The sequence below is a fragment of the Leguminivora glycinivorella genome, chromosome 8 (genome assembly GCF_023078275.1).
Source record: "Leguminivora glycinivorella isolate SPB_JAAS2020 chromosome 8, LegGlyc_1.1, whole genome shotgun sequence".
Classification (NCBI taxonomy): Eukaryota; Metazoa; Arthropoda; class Insecta; order Lepidoptera; family Tortricidae; genus Leguminivora; species Leguminivora glycinivorella.
The window spans coordinates 879,826-902,688 of NC_062978.1; the positions used below are offsets into that span (position 1 = coordinate 879,826).

The 22,863-nt window shown below is 40.1% G+C and overlaps 2 protein-coding genes across 2 annotated transcripts; one reads left to right on the forward strand and one right to left on the reverse strand.

Annotated features, from left to right (window-relative positions):
- Positions 1-9,806: 9,806 nt before the first annotated feature.
- Positions 9,807-12,157, forward strand: LOC125228807 (carcinine transporter-like). Its single transcript, XM_048133492.1, has one exon. The coding sequence runs from the start codon at positions 10,325-10,327 to the stop codon at positions 12,053-12,055; it is 1,731 nt and encodes a 576-aa protein (XP_047989449.1). The 5' UTR covers positions 9,807-10,324; the 3' UTR covers positions 12,056-12,157.
- A 1,288-nt stretch (positions 12,158-13,445) lies between these two features.
- On the reverse strand, positions 13,446-22,372 carry LOC125228934 (caprin homolog). The gene is given in 5 exon segments (XM_048133652.1): positions 13,446-14,544; positions 14,547-15,414; positions 20,691-20,857; positions 21,125-21,307; positions 22,167-22,372. Coding segments are annotated over 5 exon segments (1,731 nt in total). The 5' UTR covers positions 22,290-22,372; the 3' UTR covers positions 13,446-14,154.
- Positions 22,373-22,863: the final 491 nt, after the last annotated feature.

A 22,863-nucleotide genomic window follows, 5' to 3' on the forward strand; every position in this document is an offset into this window, starting at 1 on the left:
AAAGAGACTTCCGCTTGTAACTTTAACTTTCAGTTTTGAGAAATGGGCCCCTGTAGTAACTTTTTCTAACACGCGTACCCCGCGCTCTATGTAAGGTCAATACGGATAAGTGTGTTATAAGTTGAAGTGTGTCTGGCCTTCACATTTGACCTTTCTACTCATTGTCCGTAGTGTTTTTGCGAGTTTATACTTTTGCTATACTCACGATTAGTGGTAAACGTATGAACTCTCGCGGTCCCGGGTTCGAATCCCGGTAAGGGCATTTATTTGTGTGATGAGCACAGATATTTGTTCCTGAGTCATGGATGTTTTCTATGTATATAAGTATTTATATATATATATCGTTGTCTGAGTACCCACAACACAAGCCTTCTTGAGCTTACCGTGGGCCTCAGTCAATCTGTATTTGTTTATTTATTTATTTAATAAGCACTGGTTATTGGTTTACATAGGCTAACCCCCTTATTCATAAACGTTCTGTAAAGTTATCAAGCCGAAAAGGTCGTTTGTCCCTGCACTAATACGTCGGAAAGGGACAAACGAACTTTATCGGCTCGATAACTATATACTATTAAACGAGCAATTCTTGTATATTTAATTTATTTATTTATTTATTTATTTATTTATTTATATATACCACGATCTTGTAACGATTTCGCTGATTTGTTTTGTGGGGGTTTTCGGGGTGATCACAATGCGCATATGAACGTCAAATAAAGCTACGCCGGCTCTAACCCTACGCCTCAGCCTCGAGCCTCGAGGAGATTTCAGTCCCCCCTCAGTTGGAGGCGGGTATCCACTATGGGACCGGCAAGAAACTCGGCGGGCCACTTTTCAAAACATTACATCTTATAATTAACATGTATTAAAAAACAAGTACAATTTAAAAAGCAAAAGTATTCATTAAAAAAAATATGAACAGACTAGGTACCTACTCTATGGAAACTAATTTCAATCAATTATACAAAGTACAAAGCTACTATGATTAATAAGAACGTTTATGAATAAGGGGGTAAATGTGAATGCCAGACCCTTCACCAGTATTGCGCGCTATGTTCGTACCCAACACATGTAAGCGCGATGAGAATGAATCTTTCTCATCCGCTTACATGTATTGCGTACGTACACGGCGCGCATACATACAAACCGCGCTGCGTACGTTTGTTAGAAAAGCTACTACAAGTGCCGTAGTCGACTGGCATTTCAGCGACGCGAAACAAAAACGAAACGCCGCGAAAGGTAGTCTGGCTTTGTCGCGACAATACGCGAGAGCGATAGAGATAGATATCTACGAGCGTTTCGTTTCGTTTTGTGCCATTCGGCTACGTGCCTTGGTCTTATACTGTGGTGTTGTCCCTTTAAAATAAACATGAATACGGAACAACACTATAATGTTGCCCCTTTTTCTACTATTTCTTATCAAGATGATTTGATATCGAAATGAATGGGAATCATCATTCAATGCATCGCTTATGCAATGAGACTAGTGATGTATGTACAGTGAACGCGGTGCCGTTTAGTGGTACATATGAATAAGTTAGCGCCGACTTTGTACAGTTAGTTGTGTTCGCCCGAAGCCTACAGACAAATAGTCTTTGTTCCTCTTTCGTGTCGAGGCGAAATCATGCGTTCGAGATTCAAACATCGGTCCCCAGTCTCCTGACGATAGTAGCGAACACAGATTTAGATAAGTTAGCTATGCAGACCTGCTTTAATGTAAAGTATCATACTAAGTGCGAAAGGATCAGTAGATTTAGTGGTATAACTGCTATAAGGCCTCATTCAGACAATGTAGCCGAGTTAACTGAAGAATTTACAGACTGAACATTTTTACGTCGCGATTGCTCTAACGTTAGCGATGAAGTTGAGCAGTCTAAATATTTTCCAGATAGCTTACCTCGTTAAACCTTAAAAGTATGTCAATATCTTGTTTTTTATGACCAAATTTCAAACAAAACTAGATATAGGATATAGTAAGCTATGATGATGGCATTTGACAACCCCATTAATCAGAAGGTAATACACACAGTATAAGCTTTTTAATATTGTAATGTATATATTATATTTGCTAGTATTGAAATAATTTCCCCACTAAACTGGATATACAGAAGACACAAATAAGCTACTCAATTTTAGCATTTGATTTATCTTGGGCATACAGTTATACATCACATAGGTTTAGTTTTGTATCGGGGTATCTCGGCTAGTTGTTATTGGCTGTTACTTAGTTTTATCTGGTTTTTTAAGGCTTTGCCATTTTTCAAGAGTGAGGGCGCGAAAACATTACATTGCGATATTTGATTGGTCAGAAGACTGACTGGGACTTCAATACTCCGTAATGTAACTGGCCTCGACGTTCGCGCGACATTATAAGAGTTTTTACAGAATACTTATACATTATCCTATTGCAATGGGGATCTGTAATTTGTGTTTTGTTCAACACGTTCAGGCCTAAAACGTAGTAGTGAAATGACTTAGTAGTGCAGTTCCAAGCCTTACGATGACGATGTAATGCCAGGCATGGCAAATACATTGGACAATGAAAAAATATTAAATATTCCACCCTAATATATTTTTTCGGAAAAAATGCGATGTATATAAAATACCAGTGGATATATAATTTAATCGGTGAAAACATAGTTAAGTAATTTGTATAATTATGTAAATGAGACAGATATTTGAGTTGTAATAATTAGCGTAGGAGTTCAGTATCTGTCCACTGTGTCTATTTGTGAAACTGATAGGGAAACCTCTTACGTCGAAAACTAGTCCTTAACTCCTTATGTTATGACACTTATGACTATGACAGTTCATTGACCGAGCTTTAGCGTAGGTCTATGGTTTAACTCGGGAAGGTTGTAGATTTTTCCTTTACAGGCGACCAGTTTCTATAGGTTTTTTTTCGATCCAGATTTTTATATGTGGATATATTGCCATAATGGCGTTTAAGACCGTCGTGATTTAACTGTGGCAATTACTCTGTGACCTAACTGTTTTTCACTTTTACGAATTCTAAGCATATCGCGAGGTCTACAGATCACATAGCCATTAGTTTTTATGGAGTAGTTATCTCTAGATTTTTTTAGTTAGAAAAAAAAGTTTTATTATGTATCTAAAATGTTATAATAGTTTCTGCTATGGTGTTTCTTTTAAAGTGAAAAAAAAAACACTTGTGCGACAAGAGCACCGCTTTTCCACGCACAAAAATAATTTAAAATATAACATTGTAGTAATAAAAAATGGCTGAATTGCAATTGTTTTCTGAAGCCCAACGAACTGTCATAAGGACGATCTTTCGACACAAGAGGTGTAGCTAATCAACGCCTTTCATTATATACGTACTTATGTATTCAGTTTAAACATTATGTACATAAAATTAAATAATTGCCGGTACATATAAAATGGTTAGTTCTGTAAGGATAACTGACGCTCGCATATGGCCATAGACTTTTATATGAAAGCAATAATATACCTCGGGACTGAACGCTCTATTGGCTTACCATATTCATTATGAATTTTATGCGCCTACATTTACATTGAAAGTGAAAATACAGCTTTCTATAGTTCAGGCAGACACGCATGGTCAAACGATAAATGATAAAACATCAGGCCGTCCCTGTAGCACTATTTGTAAGTGCGATAGGGACGGCCTGATGTTTTATCATTTATCGCGCCACCATGATTATACGCCAGGCTTCGTACATTTTATTAAAAAAGAAAACTTTGTATTTAATTATTTTGTTTTATGATAATGACATATAAATGAATAATTGAATAGTGAATGTATGTTGGAATCATTATTTATGATAATTTTAATTACAAATGAGAAATTTGGCATAAAATGTTTTGTTTAAATATAATTTGTGCAAAATGTTGTTTTGTAACAACTGTAGGCAGTGCTTTCAAAGATTTAATAGAAAAGAGTAATGTAAGATGAATGTGTAAATTTTTCCACGGGAAATGACTACCTACCTGACGCAAAGCATTGATTGTAGTGAGAACACCCAGTGCCAGTGTATGAAAAAGTGTCAGTTATAAAAAAACATATAGGTGGCGCCACCTACAATATTAATTTGATAAAAAAATCAACTCACTGACAGCTTGACAAACTCGGCAACACATTTCTCGGCAAGAACCATGTACGATTTTCTAATACATTCCACAAATAAGTTTCGTTCCGTTAATTTGGAATCACTAGCATTTTTATTGAGTACCAAATACTGTTTGACTTTGTGAATTCTTACTAAAGTTACATTTCACATAATATGGGAACAAAGATTTTATAAACGTAAGGTTTTTCAATCTGTTCAAATGTAACTACTAATATGAAACGATGATCTATGCATAAATGCTAAGCGCATAGTTTTGACTACTGTACTCAGTACTGAACATAATATTGAGAACATTTTTTAACACAAATTTCACTGAAAGTTATAAATAAAAAGCATTAAATCCACAAATTTCTAGGCTGATTTGTAGGTAAATATATCCGTAATAATTTCGTTTCGCTACTGCTTTAAAATGTTGATGAGTAATAGAGAATCAATTCTGTTTTAGGTACCCTAAATTTGCCTGAATATATTCGTTTTTATTTTCAGCCCAGCCATTTAAGAGTGCTTAATCTTGAAAATCCAATGGGTTGGGAAAAGTCGAGAAAAAAAAATAGATAAGTACCTAAGGGGCTAAGCTGCCTAAAGACTACAACTGCATACTAGCTGAGACCCGTGAATTCTCATTTAAAGTCACTGTACATGTACAATCAATCAATTGGAACCCTAGGCCGTTCTACAACCGAGTCAAAATAACAATCAGAGATTTCTTACAATCTGATTTACAACGTCACTATGACATAGTTACATAGTACGCCGAGTCAGACGACGCAACGGAGCCACGCTGTTACGTCGTCGCCCAAATGTAATGTTTCATTTGTTTATTTTATGTATGTCTTTTGTCTTGTTTTGTATTCTGTAGTTTCACAGTGCCTTGGTGTAAACTGTAATGCTGTTACTTTTTGATTAAATAAATAAATAAATAGTTCTACAGTGGCTTAGGGTTCCAATTGGTTGACTATACGTGCAGCTGCCGAAGTATACCTACATGTTCTCTTGCGTGCGTTTCAGGGTTTAACAATGTATAATGACTGCACTATATCGAAAAGTACTACTTTACTCCGTACAATATATCTAACGCTGCCCTTATTTATACGTGAACAAATATGACGATATTATATTTTTACTTTACGAATAAGTACACTATAAATGATATTTTGTATAATTGCATTAGGTTGTATAGGATAATATAACAGATATAGTTAAAGGTAGGTAGTTAATAGCGGATAGATTTGTATAAATAACATTTCTGTCGATATATAAAGTTGGAGAGGACTTTATTTATTTGCTTAGAGTGGACCGAACTGGTCTCCATCGATTTGATCAACATCATTCTTATATAAGACATCCTCAATAAATGGCAATTTTAAAAATGTATTTTTATTTTAAGCGACGTCAAAGATTCGTATCATATACCTACTTACAGAGCCTATTTAAATATGTAAATCTTATCTTTGACGTCGAGTATCCAACACAAAAGCTGTATCTAATTATTAATATGTATACAAGAAACCATAAAAATACCACCAAAAACGGCAAAATTTCACAGTCACATGTCATTCCCAATACGGGCAATAATACCAGATTATTTTATAAAATTATAATTACATCATTATTAGGATTATTTATTATTCCATTTTTTAGCGCCATATATTAATTATATAAATACTATCTTAACTACACTGATGATGGCTACAAATTAATTTTTTTCAAAATGTGTATTGACGTGATATCACGATATTAAAATAAAAAAGCAGGTTATCTGTTCTTATAAAAAATAAAAACACGCAAAAATATTTGGGGAAAATATGATTTTGGCCTCTTCCGGGCTGCGAAACAGCGCCATTTAGTTTTAAACCTAAAAGGCCCATACATTTCAGGGGTACCCTCTTTTGTATGGGCTTTCTCTGTCCCGGTATTATATGGTCGTTGATTGAGACAAATGAAAATTTACTGTTGCACAAGAATTGCCTCATCCTGGCATCATATTAGCAAAGAGGATCGAGTATTATAGAGAGTTACTGTCAAAGTAAAATGTGTAATCACAGTGCATAGACTGCCATCTCTCGACAGAAGCTTAAAACTTTTGAACTTCAGTTTTGACAATTTGACCCATATTGTTAGCTTGATATGTGTTAAAATGTCAAATATTAATTTTAGCGCCATCTAGCCGAGCGTTCCCCAAAGGTGTAACGCCATCTAGGCCACCGTACCTTTTTCTCTATGGCTTTGAGGTACCTTTTTTTTCTTAGACCTTATCCATCTATACGAGTTACATATGTCTTTGATATTAGTAACTTTTTGGAATCTATAGTTATGGTTTCTATAGACGGGCAAGCAACTTGCCGCTAAATTATTATTTTTTTAATGAAAAAAAAGCTAAATTCAATTGTTTTATGGAGGATAAACCTTTACCCCTACATTTTCAATAATTTTTAAGTGTTATGACTCGATGATTCCGCCAACGTCATAGTTTAGAAAAGCACGCGCTTTAGGCACTGGTCCCACCGCGAGCTAGTAAACTAATGAGCTATTGGCTATAAAAACGAACAGAACGACATTCACTCCCTCGTAATTCTCGTAAATAAAAAATAAAAGAGACACGGAGATGTTTATATTTACTCGCCCAGCGGTGAGCTATCAATATCACCGTGTCTCTTTTATTTGCATGGGAGGGCTTATCTTTTGTTCGTTTTTATAGCCGATAGCTCATAGCTTACTAGCTCGCGGTGGGACCAGTGCCTTATGAAGACGATTGACCGGTGAGGTCTACATTTTTCAAATTTGCAATTGACAAGATTTGCTTGACCGTCTAAAGTATAGCCATAACCCCAGCACCTCCATCATGTCGGGAATGCCCCTTAGATACACACATAGATAGGCAAACACACACAATAGTTTACTCTTATATGTATCATCAATCGGCTACATTAAAAGGTAATGGACTCATGGGGCCTGCCGGTGACAGTACATATCAATTTAGCTGTTTGCAACATTAAGTACATTTACGTTGATGTGAGTCTCTAATTCTGTTTGTTTAGTTTTATAAGTACTTACCTACTTACATCTTTGTAAAATGTTTACTTAGTCTAATCCTATGTTTCTAGTTTGAAGTATCTTTGGGGGAGGATATTTTTCACACCAACTGGTAAAGATCAATTTTGCTATTCGAAAACGGATAGCAAAATTGCATTTTATCCACAAGAGTGCAAAGTAATTTCATACAAATTTTAAGTTGATGCCTTGAGCTGGCTGGTAGAATTTACCTACAAATAATTATTTTGAATCATAAATATTGAATAGATTGCTAGATTTGATTTAAATTGATGTTTTATAGTCAGTATTTTGTTCGTGTTGGTGTGGTGAAAATGTTGTGTTTCACTCGGCGGCAAAGTTTGTTTAACCTACGTGTCTTGAGACCCTCGCAACGCTCAAGATTCCACTTTTTGAACCTCTCGCTACGCTCGCGGTTCAATATTGGAATCTTTCGCTTGCTCGGGTATCAATATTGGTGGCAGGTGCAGTTAAACAACAACTTTGCCCCCTTGTAAAACAATAGTTATTTGTTATACAAGGGGGCAGTTGTTTCATTTTTCATTTTCATTTCATTAAAACTTTTCCCCTCACTATAGCGAGGAAACTACAACGCAAAAAATGCGTTTATCACTGCTTCCAGTAGTTCCACAGGTGGTAAATCATCTTTATTACTAGATTCACCTACTTTTATCAATTTTAAAGCAGTTAATTTGACTTTATTCAAGGTCAAATTACTTTACCCACTAGTGGATAAAATGCGTTTTTACCTGCTGGTATTAAAGGACAAAACACGTGTTTCCGAGCTAGTGAGGGGAAAATAACTATTGTTCTATTTGTAGTTCTTAGTAGCACCGCCAACAATCTCTACTTTGCCTTAAGATTGACTGGTAGAGGATGCCTTTTGGCATTAAGTCCGCCTTTTATTTATTTAAACTTTATTGCACGACATAAAAATTGTACAAATGGCGGACTTAATGCCTTAAGGCATTCTCTACCAGTCAACCATTGGATCAAACAGAAACTTTAGTTAGTGCAGGATTGTCAAGAGTTACTATAAGATTTCTTTTGTGCAATAAAGTTTAAATAAATAAACAATAGTGTCCCATGCCTTTGGAAGGCGAGCTCTGAAACCATTCCAACGAAAAAGATACAAGGATTATTGTACCTACCTAGGTATCTACATACTACGCATCAAAACTCCATTTGTTAGCGACATTTATTATTTCAGTTACATTTTTTTGTATGAGATTGTCAGTTCCAGAAAGAGGTCCTTTCGGCACTAATGATATGGAGGGATATAATGAGCAGATTAAGCCCTTACCGTGTCATGGGCAGAACCCACCAGAGGAATCATTAATGGAATCAAAATGAACTGGGGTATGAGCTATAGGTGAATTGACTATACTCACAGAATATATAATAGTACAAGTACAGAAGGCCCACTACTTTGATGTTCGCGACATGCCGCCTTTTTAAATGCCTACAAAATTATAACAAAGAATTGAGCCGCACGTGCGCGGCGTTCGGCGATAGGGTTGCCTATGGATTAAAACAAATTAATACTCAATAAAATGTTATACTATTATATTCAGGTCTTGGGTACTTTCTAGGTATATATATAGTATTTATATATTTTTGTTTAAGTTCCATCAACAACGCATATGAACCTTAAAAAAAATTCGCAACGTAAAGTAACAATAGAAAGTGCGAACGTGCGTTCCGCGAGAACGCGCGCTACCCCTGATTAGGCCGCGAACTCGCGGCCGCCAGCATGTACTTGTAGCGCGGCGATAGAATCGCGGAGTGAGCCGCCCCTGCTATACTGTACTAATTGGGATAAACATCCGTAAGCGTGCCTAACAGATAACAGAACGGAATGCATATCCAATTGTCATTTGTTATGCTATACGAGTGACAGCGATTTTTGTTACCTATAGTAGGTTCTATTTCAGAGAACGTTTGTTTACCTATACATTTAACATGTGTCGTCCCACTAAAGCATGCGTAGTTAATATATGGAGAGCTAACCCTGAAAAATAATCTTATACTTTTAAACGAGCAATTCTTGTATATTTATTTATTTATTTATATATATATTTATTTACACTGACGATCTCGGAAACCGCTCTAACGATTTCGCAGAAATTTGTTATGTGGGGGTTTTTGGGGTGAAAAATCGGTCTAACTTATCCTTAGGTCCCGGAAAACGCGAATTTTCGAGTTTTCATGCGTTTTTCTTCGCGCGCCATCTCGTGTGCAGTAGTTGTACTGTTAAGACAGAATTCTTTCGGTCGATGTAAGTACTATTTATTGCAAACACTAGATGGCGACACAGGTCAAGGCTAAAACGAATAGAAAATACACTATTTGAGTTTTTGTGGCGAAATGCGCGCCATCTCGTGTGCAGTAGTTGTGTTGTTAAGGCTGAGAATTCTTTCGCTCGATGTAGGTACTATTCATTTTTAAACTAGATGGCGACACATGTCAAGGATACGAAACCCAGATATTATTTAATAATGAGAGCTTCGAAACTTGTCAGTCAGTATGCTTTGTTACATTGTTCTTATAACTGTGTCCATCGCGGAGGTCATTTAATTCGAATACAACAGTAGCAGACGTTTCTGTTAGGGCCGTTGAGGGGCACGTTCTAACGGGACTAATGTTATTTGGTAGAATATAGTAATCTAGTGAGATTTCTTACTAGGTATGTGTGTATAGTGATATCTATTTTATTGATATATGTTCTGCGGGGTTAACCTTGGTGCCCTTTCTCAAGACAATTCGGCACTAGGTATATATACTGTACTAAAAGATTCCTTTTCTCGAATTGTAATATTTTGTTGGACTGTAACTCTGGCCTTCACCGATAACAGCTGCCAGGTGCCATAGCTAGAAAACTGGATATTTGCCTGTTGCTTTAGAAATGGTTGACCATTTTCCGGGGCTAGCTCTTAGTTTACGTCTGAATGCCGAGAAGTAAATATGACGCAAGATAATACATCGCATCTATTATCATCTCAAGCCTCCGTAATTACTTTATTAAAATATGATTTTGTTCATCAAACATTCTTATCTAAACCTTATTAAATTATAAACGACATCCGAGCAGGCGTTACGTCAGTAGGCCCCGAGACGCCCATAAATAAACAAGTCTGTAGACAATTAAAACAAAATAAACCATGTTAGAAAATGCGACACAGAGGACTCGCAAACATGGCGTGGTGGGGAACCCCAACGAAGACGAGCCCAGGACTGAAATGACGTACGACGACCTAGTGTCGTCCGCCGGCGAGTTCGGCCTCTACCAGACTGTCCTGTTCGTCTCGACATTCCCGTTTTACGTATTCGGAGTGGTGTCGTACTTCGAGCAACTGTTCATCACAGAAGTGTCGCCCAACCACTGGTGCCGCGTGCCGGAGCTGGCCAACCTGACGGCGCTGCAGCGGCGCGCACTCGCCATCCCCGCGGACGAGACGGCGCGCTTCGGGTACTCGCAGTGCTCGGCGTACGTGGCCGACTGGAGCGCCGAGCTGGCGGCCGGCCGCGCCGCGCCCGACCCCGCGTGGCGCGCGGAGCCGTGCGCGCACGGCTGGGAGTTCAACGCGTCCGAGATCCCCTACCCCACCATCTCCAGCGAGCTGGGCTGGGTGTGCGACAAGGACAGCTACCAGGCCACCGCGCAGTCCATCTTCTTCGTGGGCTCCATCGTGGGCGGCCTCGTCGTGGGCTGGATCGCGGACCGCTATGGGCGCCTGCCGGCCGCCGCCGTCGGGACCGTGGTCGGGGGCATCGCCGGCGTCGTCAGTATATTCGCCCGGGACTTCGTGGAGTTCGCCGTCTGCAGATTCTTTATGGGGATGTCTTGGGACAGTTGCATGTTGATGGTGTACCTCCTGGTGTTGGAGTATGTCGCGCCGAAGTACCGGTCGCTTATAGCGAATTTGCCTTTTGCCATTTTTTATACTTCGGCCGTCGTATCGTTGCCGTGGATAGCTCTCGCTTGCAATGATTGGAAAACGCTTTCTCTGGTGACCTGTATACCGATGATATTCGCGATCCTGACGCCGTTCCTGATGCCCGAGAGCCCGCGGTGGCTGCTGTCCGTGGGCCGAGTGGACGACGCGATAAAGAGAATACAGAGGATCGGCGAAGTTAACAAAAAGGAAGTGCCGGCGAAACTGATAGAACAATTTAAGATTTGCTATTCACAAGATGAAGAAACGAACACTAGTGCTGTAGATTTTTTTAAGAGGCCCTTGTTAAGAAATAATAAGTTCGTATGCATGTGTGTAGGCTACATGTGCTGCACGATCGTATTCGACGCCCTGGCTAGAAGTGTAGGCCAGTTAGATTACAACTTCTTTGTGTCGTTTACGGTGATATCGTTTACGGAGTTTCCGTCGCTCTGTTTAGTGTCGTTCGTGCTGGACTGGACGGGGCGCAAGTGGATGTCCGTGGTGACGTTCAGCGTGTCGTGCGTGTTCAGCCTGCTGACGGTGGTGGTGGGCGGCGGACTGGCGGCCGTGCTGGCGGCGATGGTGGCGCGGTTCGCCGTCAACATCACCTTCAACACGACGATGCAGTGGGCGGCGGAGATGCTGCCGACGCCCGTCCGCGGCTCGGGCATGGCGGTGGTGCACATCTGCAGCTACGTGGCGACGGTCATCTCGCCGTTCATCGTGTACTCGGAGGTGTACTACGCGTGGCTGCCGATGGCGCTGGTGAGCGGCGTGGCGGCGCTGGGCGCGCTCATGGTGCTAGGCCTGCCGGAGACGGCGGGCAAGGTCTTGCCGCACACATTAGACGACGCGGAAACTTTAATCCGGGAATCAAAGTTTTTTGAAGTGCAGTGTCTAAATAAAAAACAAACAAGTATTTCAGGCAACGAAAATAATTCCTTTGAAATGTAATCACACTATCTGCATCTAATGATGATGTTGATACACCTCATCAGAAACAACATACAATACTATTTTAAATTAACACGTTTTATGCTTAAATAATAAGATTAAATGATTAATTGCAGTTTTGGATTTTAATAATTTATAGATGACCTACTACGTTGCGAGCGAAATGTGTATTAATTTACAAAAAAAGAGTGGAAAAGTAACTATTAGTAGTTAACATAGTTACACATGCAAAACGGTTTACATATAAAAAAATTACATACATAATTATAAATTATAATATTCAGTACATACATAATTAATATAATCACCCCTGTACTGTATCCCATAAAGGGGAAGGCAGATCACATTATTCAGTATCTTTTGATATTATCCTGGCCTAGCCTAAGTGACAATCTTTCACTCTCCGTATTTATTTATCTCTATCGCTCTTCCGGATTGGCGCGACAGAGCCAGTAGCGTTTCTTCGCCACGGAGCGTGAATAACGACAGTACGAGAACTCGCATAGTTTTATTCCATTGCGGTATTTGATGGCTGTGCAAAATTGTATGTACCTAACCACAACAGCCCGCTTTGTAACTAAAATCGCACGCCGTCTAATTCAGGCCTAAGGGCCCATTTAGACGGTACGAGAATTCGCATACGAGTTTTATTACATTGCGGTATTTGATGGCTGTGCAGAATTGTATGTAGCCTCCACGGCCCGCAATGTAACTAAAATCGCATACGAGTTCGCACGCCGTCTAAATCAGGTCTAACTCACTTCGGCTACGCCGGCAGACCTTTACGGGGATCCGGTACGCCCACATTATTTTCTTCACCTGATCCTGCCTAGTAACTAAACGTGTTGAATATTATGGCGCAGATCTGCTCCAAGGCATACCTGTGCAATACCCGAAAAGTTTGTACCTACATTTGGATCACGTCTCCGATTTGGATAAAAATTGGTAGGCTGAGAGAGTCGACGATGCTGAGCAAGATCCACTAGGTTTCCCAAAATGTCCTAGGTTAATTGTATGAAACTTACTTTTTTTCTTATCGAAAATGTATAGAATGGTAACCAAAAAGCTACATAGGATGGGGAAACCTAGTGGATCTTGCTCAGCATCATGGACTCAGCCTACCAATTTTTATCAAAATCGGAGACGTGATCCAAATGTATAAACTTTTCGGGAATTGCACACCTACAGCCTGGCAAGAGTAGAAAATATTAGGGGCGCCACAATGTAAACCGTTTCGAATGTGGCAACACAAGTTTTATTCGAGAACAGTTAAGTGTTGCTATAATAAAAAAAAGTTCCATTTATTTATGTTCCATCTTTTTTGCCGCGCTGTACCAAATTCTGTGACCAAATTATAAATACTACCGGTTGCATGAAATAAAACAAAATGTCATTCATAGAATACTTTTAATTTGCTTGCACACAGCCTCTATTGAGAACAATGTAAAATAAAATTGGGGGCCAGAATCAAATATACAGTAACAATTCCGTGACAATATTTGTTTTGTACGGTTTTAACTCTTTCAAGTGTCACTGGTTTAATGAAAAAAGTACTTACAAAATACACAAGCATACAAGTGCTTATATACTTTTCCGTTCCTAATTTGTTAAAAAAAACCTTAACAAATCACCACATTCCGTGCAATATCATAATCGCTCACTTCAAAATAATTCGGCTCAGGAAAACAACATGTATAACATTTTAACACATGTAATGTAATGAATCAATCAATACGAACGGTATGAAAAGTACAAAGATCAATGAGATTTGGAATCGAGGTCCCGGAGTCGCGTCGAGCCGTGTGCTCGCCGGCCGCCGACCGACCGACCTATAGAATCTAGAATTACGTAACTTATTATAATCGCATATATCATACATCTAAAGTCAAGTAACTTATTTTTATTCAGTTTCATCTTTTATTATTTTACTTTTTTTTTATTATTTTTTAAATTTATTTTTTTTATACCATAATCTCTGTCTGTCGTTGCCACAGCGCGTTGTTGCCGGTGAAATCTGCCTTCCACAAACGATTTAGTCCTTCATACAGAAAAGTTACAGTTTTTTATGTCGGGCCCGGGGCCCGCGGCGGGGCGCCGGCTCACTGGTCGGCGTGGTCCTTGTTGTTGCCGGCGTTGTTGTTGTTGCCGGTGTTGTTGTTGTTGCCGTTGTTGCGCGCGTAGTGCGGCTGCTGGCGGCGCGGCTGCGCGCGGCCGCGGGGCGCGCCCCGGCCGCGGCTCTTGAAGCCGCCGCCGTAGCTCTGGCTGTCGCCGTAGCGCTCGCGCGCGCCGTTCTCCTGCGGCGAGCCCGCGTCGCCGTTGCCGTAGTAGCCGTCGCGGTCCTTGGGGCGCGGCTGGTAGCCGTCGTTGTTGTAGTGGCGCTCGCGCGGCTGGTAGCCGTCCTTGTTGGCGCGCGGGTACTCTGCGTGGCGCGGCTGGTAGCCGTCGGGGCGGAAGCCGCCGCGGCCGCGGTAGCCGTTGGGCGCTCCCGGGCACCGCCACCACCGCGGCCGTAGCGCCGGAAGCGGCCCTGGCCGTCGCCCTGGCCCTGCGTCTTGCGCTCGGCGGCGTCGTCGCGCTCGGGGCTGCGGGCCTCGCGCCATTCGTCGTCTTCGCCGTCAGCCTCGGGCGGCGGCGTGCGGCGGGGCTCGGGCCGCTCGGGAGCGGGCGCGGGAGCGGGAGCAGGCGCGGGAGCGGGCGCGAGCTGCGGCGGCGGCGGCGGCGGCGCGGCGAGCGGCACGTAGGGCGCCTGGAAGTGCGGCGGCGGCATCGGCAGCGGGCCCGGCTCCGGCATCGGCACGAAGTGCTGGTTGGTGAAGGTCTGCGTCGGGATCGGGCCCGGCGGCGAGGGCGGGTTCATCAGCGGCGGCTGCGGCGTGCCGACGGGGCTGTCGATCTCCTCGTCCTGCAGGAAGAAGAAGTTCTGCGAGCCGATGACCTCGGCGATGGGCCGCTGCTGCGGGTACTGCTGCGCGAAGTAGGCGTGCTCCACCTCCTGCAGCGTGATGGGCGGCAGCGGGCGCAGCGGGTAGGCGGGCGCGGGCAGCACGGCGGGCGCGCTGTAGGCGAGCGGCGCGGGCGCGGGCGAGGGGAGCGCGGGCGAGGGCAGCGCGGGTTCGAGCGTGGGCGAGGGCACCTCCGCGGGAGGAGGCGCGGGCGCGTCGTCCTCGAGCTTGTCGAAGTAGCCGCAGCTGTGCACGGTCATGATGATCTCCTTGATGTGCGCGTAGGTGGTGCCGAGCGCCTCCTTGGGCTTGCCGTCGATGATGGCGTAGAGGTGCTCGGCGGCCTTGGTGGTGTGCGCGGGGAACGCGGGCCGCCCCTCCTCGTTGGCCTCGTGTTTCGGCGTCACCTCGGGGTACCTTGGACGAAGATAAAATTCACTGAATTCCGCTCTTGATGTGACATTTTAAACGACAGACTTTCAATAAGTCATCGAGAACCACATGTTTTTCAGAATTGACTACCAAAAAGTGTCTCGAAGTAAACAAGAAATAAATACCACAGGTACATTTGTTTAACATCATTTTTGTACTGCTAGTATGTATTTATTAAAAAATATATATGTATCAGATATTTATATCCATTGATATCTATATCCTCAAACCCTGAAATATCATATACAAAGAAAAAAGACGTATCGTACGCGACGCAATAACCTAAGTACCCAGACAACAAAACATAAATACCTATGTATAAAATCATAAAATATACGTGTGCTACTCTGCGGCGGCGCCACCATAATGAAATTCAACTAATTATATGTTAAAATGATGTTCGTAAGACGTACAGTATGTACGTATAATTTTATGACTGTACCTATAGCGGGAAACGAAATAATGGGCTTTTATTGTGGCGCCGCTGCAGAGGATGCTCTGCAGCGGCGCCACTCAGTTCTCATAGATAGATATGACATCATCTACTTTTTTCTCATGGAAATTGATGTACCAATGCTGTTTATTATGTACGTATTGAAAAAATCACTATAACTTAGTAAATTTATGTACTTTCAGTAATTCCGCATTCCGCCTGAACGGTATGAGCTAGTATGTAAGGAGGTGTACCTACGGGTAAGCGAGAGGGAGATATGTTCCTTCCCGCTCGCTCCCGCGCTCGGCGCGTTTCGTTCTAGGTTTCAATAATTATTATTAAATTTATGCCCCTGTTGTACACTTTGCTTTTTACTTCGATTGCGAGGAATTAATTATATTTTTCTCGGCAATTTACACCACGAAATTGTCGTAAAGCGAAAGAACATAATAGGTACATAAGATAACCAATTCCCGCCAACTTTTTTTTCAACATGTGATCAGAGTTTCAGACGCTTGGTTTTTTGCCAAGTCAAAAATTTTTTAAACGATAAGTAATCGAATCCTATTTTATTTAATTTACTTAATTTAATGACAGAAAATACGGAATTCTAATAAATTATAGCAAAAATAAAATAACCTATCAAAGTTTTATCACCTACACAATTTTATTGCTCAATAAAATTGTGCAATATGTTTTAACTGTTTGTCTCTTGAGACCGATTACCTTAGTCTTAGGCCGGCACGGCAACAGACAGTCTTAAAATTCATAATTTGATAAAGTCATAGGCTTCCCACAGACAGTCTTAAAAATTCATAATCTTAAAAAAAACTTGTATGCAATCTGACAGTTCAAACTGACACTGACAAGACACTGACAGATCTGTCAGTGTCAATTTGCATACAAATTTTTTTTAAGATTATGAATTTTTAAGACTGTCTGTGGGGAGCCATAATCAGTACAAAAATCAGATCGAGTGCACGGAGTTCCATACAATTTCGCGACCGTCCACACTAAGGCTTCCAATACCGGGATCCCGGTATCACGGGATCCCGGGATCCCGCCTTTTTTTGGGCACATTTCAATACCTGTATTTAATTTAGTAATACCGGGATCCCGGTATTTTTAGTAACTACCAAATGAACGTAAATCACTCATCAAAAACGTTAAATTTCTGCATCACTACACGCGTAAATCTTCTTCTTGCTCTCGTTTTTCGATTTGACACATTCTCTGTTTGGTGTTTTTGCAATATTTGTATGAAAATGATTGTTTTTTCGATGATTAGCTAGATAAAGAATTAAAGATACGTGTCAAAAGCATTCATTGAGGAGGGTCGGCCGTAGGGTTGTAAAAAAACGGTTTTTTTTCTGGCTTGAAAAAAAACATGAAAAAAAACCGTGAAAAAAAACAGTTTTTTTTCTGGAGTATGTTTTTTTTCTAAAGTACGAAATCTCAAAATTTGCAAAGTAGTTAATACTTTTATACGGTTTTTTAGACTTAATGTTAACTATTAACGAATTTAATCAAATAACTTTAATTTCTGGTCTTATAAAAGTAACATTTACGAAATCTGTAGTTTGTAGTTATCACTATTTACTGTTGGCAACACCACCGCCTCTCCACGCTACACGCCGCATCGGGGATTCCCCAATAAACGTTTGTATACTGAATTAAAATGTACGTTATTGTTATTGAAACACGTTACAACTCACGAAAAACCGTTATTGTCGTATTATTTGTTCATCTGAAAAAAAATCATATTTAGAAAAAAAACCCAGGTGCTCGGTTTTTTTTCATGTTTTTTTTCATAATTCTGAAAAAAAACATTTGGTTTTTTTTCTATTTACAACCCTAGTCGGCCGCGAACATTTTTTGACACATTTGTCGCACTTGTGAATTCGCACGTAAGTGTGACAGAGGAGCAACACATCAAACGTAGTTGCAACAGGACACAAATCCTCTGTAAACAAATAGCCTTGATGCATCTATATCATAGATATAACTTTTCAAAAAATTGGTTAATGCATACGAACTAACGTATACCGTAGCTACTCTATTTTTACTATGCGTGTGCGTTAGTGTGTTGAACTCTATCTAGCTCAAAACTTTGCCGTACATAACATTCCCTATACTTAGTACCGAAATTGGGAAATCACTCCTTAACTATCAAAATCAAGAAAAATACTTTTCTAATCCGTAAATTAAGTGTTCCTATTCCGCGGATAATCTTTTTGATTTTGATTATCATGGATTTCCGCAAAGTAATGTGTGATTCCATAGATTATTTCTTAATGTGATTTTTGATAATCTATGTCGGACAATTCAGCTTTTTTGGCTAATTGTTCAATGATTTGGCGGATTTATTTTATTAGTGCATTAGCGCCTCTAGCGCCACGAAATACAAAAATACCACTAAATTGTACCACAGATATTGATTACAATGTGTTTCTAAAAAAAATCATCTCATGTTCTAATTTCAAAAGTCAATGATGAAACTATAATCGAGAAATGCTTCTTAATGCTTGTTATTTAATAAAGTGATATTATAGTTAAACCTACAGCACAACTACACCATTAACACTGACTATAAAATGTAACACAGCATGAATGAGCCACAGCAGCTTCCTAGTATCACAGCCATACTAAAGAAGAGGCGATTGAGGTAGCTCGGGCATGTGTATCGAATGGAGTGGACTCGTTTGCCACGCAGGGAGATGTTGTAGATGCAAAAAGACCGGTCGGAGGCCAACGCTGCGCTTTAAAGATTGCGTGAAGCGTGACATGGTCACATTTGATATTCCATGCGACCAGTGGCAACGACTGGCCGAAGACCGAACCACGTGGCGCCGTGTTGTCCATGACGTTCAATCCAAGCACGACAATGCCTGGTTCTCCTCCTTGAATGACAAACGCATGAGGCGTCACGAGCAAGCCTCTAAACCCCGCTCATCTGGGGGAGCATACACCTGCCGTGTGTGCGGACGAGGGATCCTCTATCGAATTGGGCTGTACAGCCACAAACGTAAGTGTCGCAAGGATGCCGTTTGAACCATCTGGTTATATATGCAAAGGCTTGTTATTATTAAAATGTAAAAGGTTCTATTCCGCACGAGCTTAAAGAGATCGATTTGGCAGAAAACATGGTTTGCTATAGCCGCGTCTTCTTGTGAAATGTCCGATATGGCGGCGATATCTAACTTACAGAATCACCTGAGTAGAGATCTGGCGCTCTTTCCCGTTTGCTTTTATACTGCGTACTTGGGACTGAGGACTCATAACAAAAATAAAGAGCACAGGGCGTAGCCCTTTGAACTATGTATACTTAAAAACAATAGAAGTTGAACGGACTTGGCCACATAAGTTTGCGAACCGTTTGGGTTGAAATCGAAACTTATGAAGTTGGAAATGTAATCGATTTGACACCTCACTAAGTCGGATTGGCAAGATTCCGCTGTAGTATATAACACGCATGAAAAGTAACGAGATTTTGAATAAAATTTGTTATTTTAAGCAAATTACTTGGTTTTTATATTTTCCCGATTTCAATACCGGGATCCCGGAATTGAAATCGCCAATACCGGAATGAATACCGGTATTGGATAAGGTCCGGTATTTGGAAGCCCTAGTCCACACACACTCTTGTTTTTTAAGATTATGAATTTTAAGACTGTCTGTTGCCGTGCCGGCCTAAGACTAAGGTAATCGGTCTCAAGAGACAAACAGTTAAAACATATTGCACAATTTTATTGAGCAATAAAATTGTGTAGGTGACAAAACTTTGATAGGTTATTTTATTTTTGCTGTAATTTATTAGAATTCCGTATTTTCTGTCATTAAATTAAGTAAATTAAATAAAATAGGATTCGATTACTTATCGTTTAAAAAATTTTTGACTTGGCAAAAAACCAAGCGTCTGAAACTCTGATCACATGTTGAAAAAAAAGTTGGCGGGAATTGGTTATCTTATATACTTACCTATTATGTTCTTTCGCTTTACGACAATTTCGTGGTGTAAATTGCCGAGAAAAATAATCAATTCCTCGCAATCGAAGTAAAAAGCAAAGTGTACAACAGGGGCATAAATTTAATAATAATTATTGAAACCTAGAACGAAACGCGCCGAACGCGGGAGCGAGCGGGAAGGAACATATCTCCCTCTCGCTTACCCGTAGGTACACCTCCTTACATACTAGCTCATACCGTTCAGGCGGAATGCGGAATTACTGAAAGTACATAAATTTACTAAGTTATAGTGATTTTTTCAATACGTACATAATAAACAGCATTGGTACATCAATTTCCATGAGAAAAAAGTAGATGATGTCATATCTATCTATGAGAACTGAGTGGCGCCGCTGCAGAGCATCCTCTGCAGCGGCGCCACAATAAAAGCCCATTATTTCGTTTCCCGCTATAGGTACAGTCATAAAATTATACGTACATACTGTACGTCTTACGAACATCATTTTAACATATAATTAGTTGAATTTCATTATGGTGGCGCCGCCGCAGAGTAGCACACAAATATACATATGCAAAACATCCATGACTTAGAAACAATTATCTGTGCTCATCACACAAATAAATGCCCTTATTGGGGTTCAAACCCAAGACCATTGGTTTATCAGGCAACGTCACTAACCACTAGGCCAAACTGGTTGCAAAATAATGACTGGGTACAGACATTAGCTATTTTTAAGCTGTCGGCCTTCTTGCCAAATATTATTAATAATGTTTATTGTACTGTAGTATGAGTGGTTTTCCACAACTCAATGTCTTGTTTTGCTTAATTTCATATTTTGTCTTGCGCCTATTAAATACTTACAGATCATCAAGAATCTTAAGATCCTCCTCAGTCAGTTTAGCTGCTCCATTAGTCCCATTTAGGAAATCGTCCCTGGCCTCAGCATTGCCCATCTGCGTGAGGCAGTCCAAGATAAGGAGCACCTCACGGATCTTATTTGTGTCAGCTGCATAGCGAATCCAGGTTTCCTGTAAGGAATAATAAAACATTAAATAAATTATGAAACAAAGTATAAAATACTGGATCTTTAAAAAAAAAAAACTTGCTGTGCTAGTATCCAACTCAATATATTTTTCTGTGTGGTGGTGACACCCATATAAAAACCTGACACATAGAAAAATGTAATATGATGTCAAAACACCATTTTTCTGTGTGTCAGTAATAAATAAATTAAATATGTTTTCCTCCACATTATGGACATGTTAGATCTTAAATACACATAAATGAACACTTACCCTTTTCGCTTGTTTTTTAGCTTCTTTTTCAGTTGAGACTGCTATAGACGTTATTTGCTTTGAGAGGTCACGAGCAAATTCTAATGTCTGAGCTACTTCATCATACTTGGCAACGGCTATCTTCTGATCTGAATTTAGTTCTTTGCCAGATTTTTGTAAGTCTCTGTATGATGTCAACTTGCTCTGAAAATTAAAGTGTTTACATTCATTGTTTTCAATGATTATGAAATTAATACATTGGACAACAAAAACTATGTTCTTCAATCACATTAACGATCAATTACACTGTCTATCATCAACTTTTCTAACAATATTTGACAAGATATATAAACAATGTAGGTTCCTGAAAAAGTTATTTGAAATTCACACATACAAAACAAGTTTTATATCCAGACACAGATGTCAACAACAACTAAAACTTGTATAAAGTAGATTTTCAGTAGCATCAAGATACAAGGAACATTTTTAACTTAATTTTGATACTGAATCTGAGTACAAAATACTTTGTAAGGGGACAAAATAGGGTTGCTTATAAAGATACGGGTTTAAAGTGTTAATAATTTACGTGGACAATGTCGCAAGCAGAGACTAGTGTTACAATGTACACGTGAATACCAGAACAAAGAACATACATACAAGTGCTAGTAACAAATATTGTAATTACGATTATCATCAAAATCATCATGTTGATGACGATAAACACCTATAAGTAGATTAGAACTATCAGTTGTTAAACAACACGAGTATTATTGTACCACGTGTTGGTCCAGGTGCCGGTTTAGTAAACGAACTCGGTGTTTGGGCGCACATTATGTCTACCTTTTGTATCGTCAACACTGGTTGAGCACATGTAAAAATGGCGTCAGCGATTCACGGCAAATTAACTCACTTCAGCAAGATACTATTCTCGCGAAAGTATAACACACTTAAAGGCAGTATAATTGCATTTTGTTAAATGATAGAAATATTGATAATTGAAAACAAGAGATACATAAATACATCTGGGTGTCGGTATCGTGCATTATATTAGCAGTGTACGTACCTTTCTTTTTTCCAAATTACGGATTTTATGTTCTATAATCGTCAAGACTTGTCGTACTGGTGAATTATCCGTGGCCTCCGAAGAGGCCGGTTTTTCGGACTTAGGATTCGCAGCTGAAGGCATCCTTCACAGGCAACAACTTTTCCAGGATTGGGTATGGTGGTGGTTTTTGGAGTTATAACTTCACTAATCTATAGGTATAACCACAAATACAACTGTCAATGAACCAACGAATGGAAAAAGAGGAAACAAAACGACGCAGTAACGATTTTTTGGTGTGTGGCAACATTATACACGAGGGCTCTACAGATGTCACGATTTGTATTTGATTTTTCATTCATGATTTGATTATCATCAATCATGATCCTTAGTGCGTTTTCACATTATTTGATCCGACATCGGATGTAGGACCGATATCCAAGCCCATCTTTGATTTTTGTATTTGAAATCCTTCCTACAAAATAGTTACGACTACAAGTTTGCCCGTGGACACATACCCTTAGGGCCCATTTAGATGCATACGATACGAGCAAGAATCTGATTCTAGCATACGAGTTTTATTACATTGCGGTATTTGATGGCTGTGCAAAATTGTATATACCCTCAACAGCTCGCAATGTAACTAAAATCGCATGCGAATTGGCACACCGTCTAAATCAGGCCTTATTTAAGTAATTCATTGAAAGGTCTGTAGAAG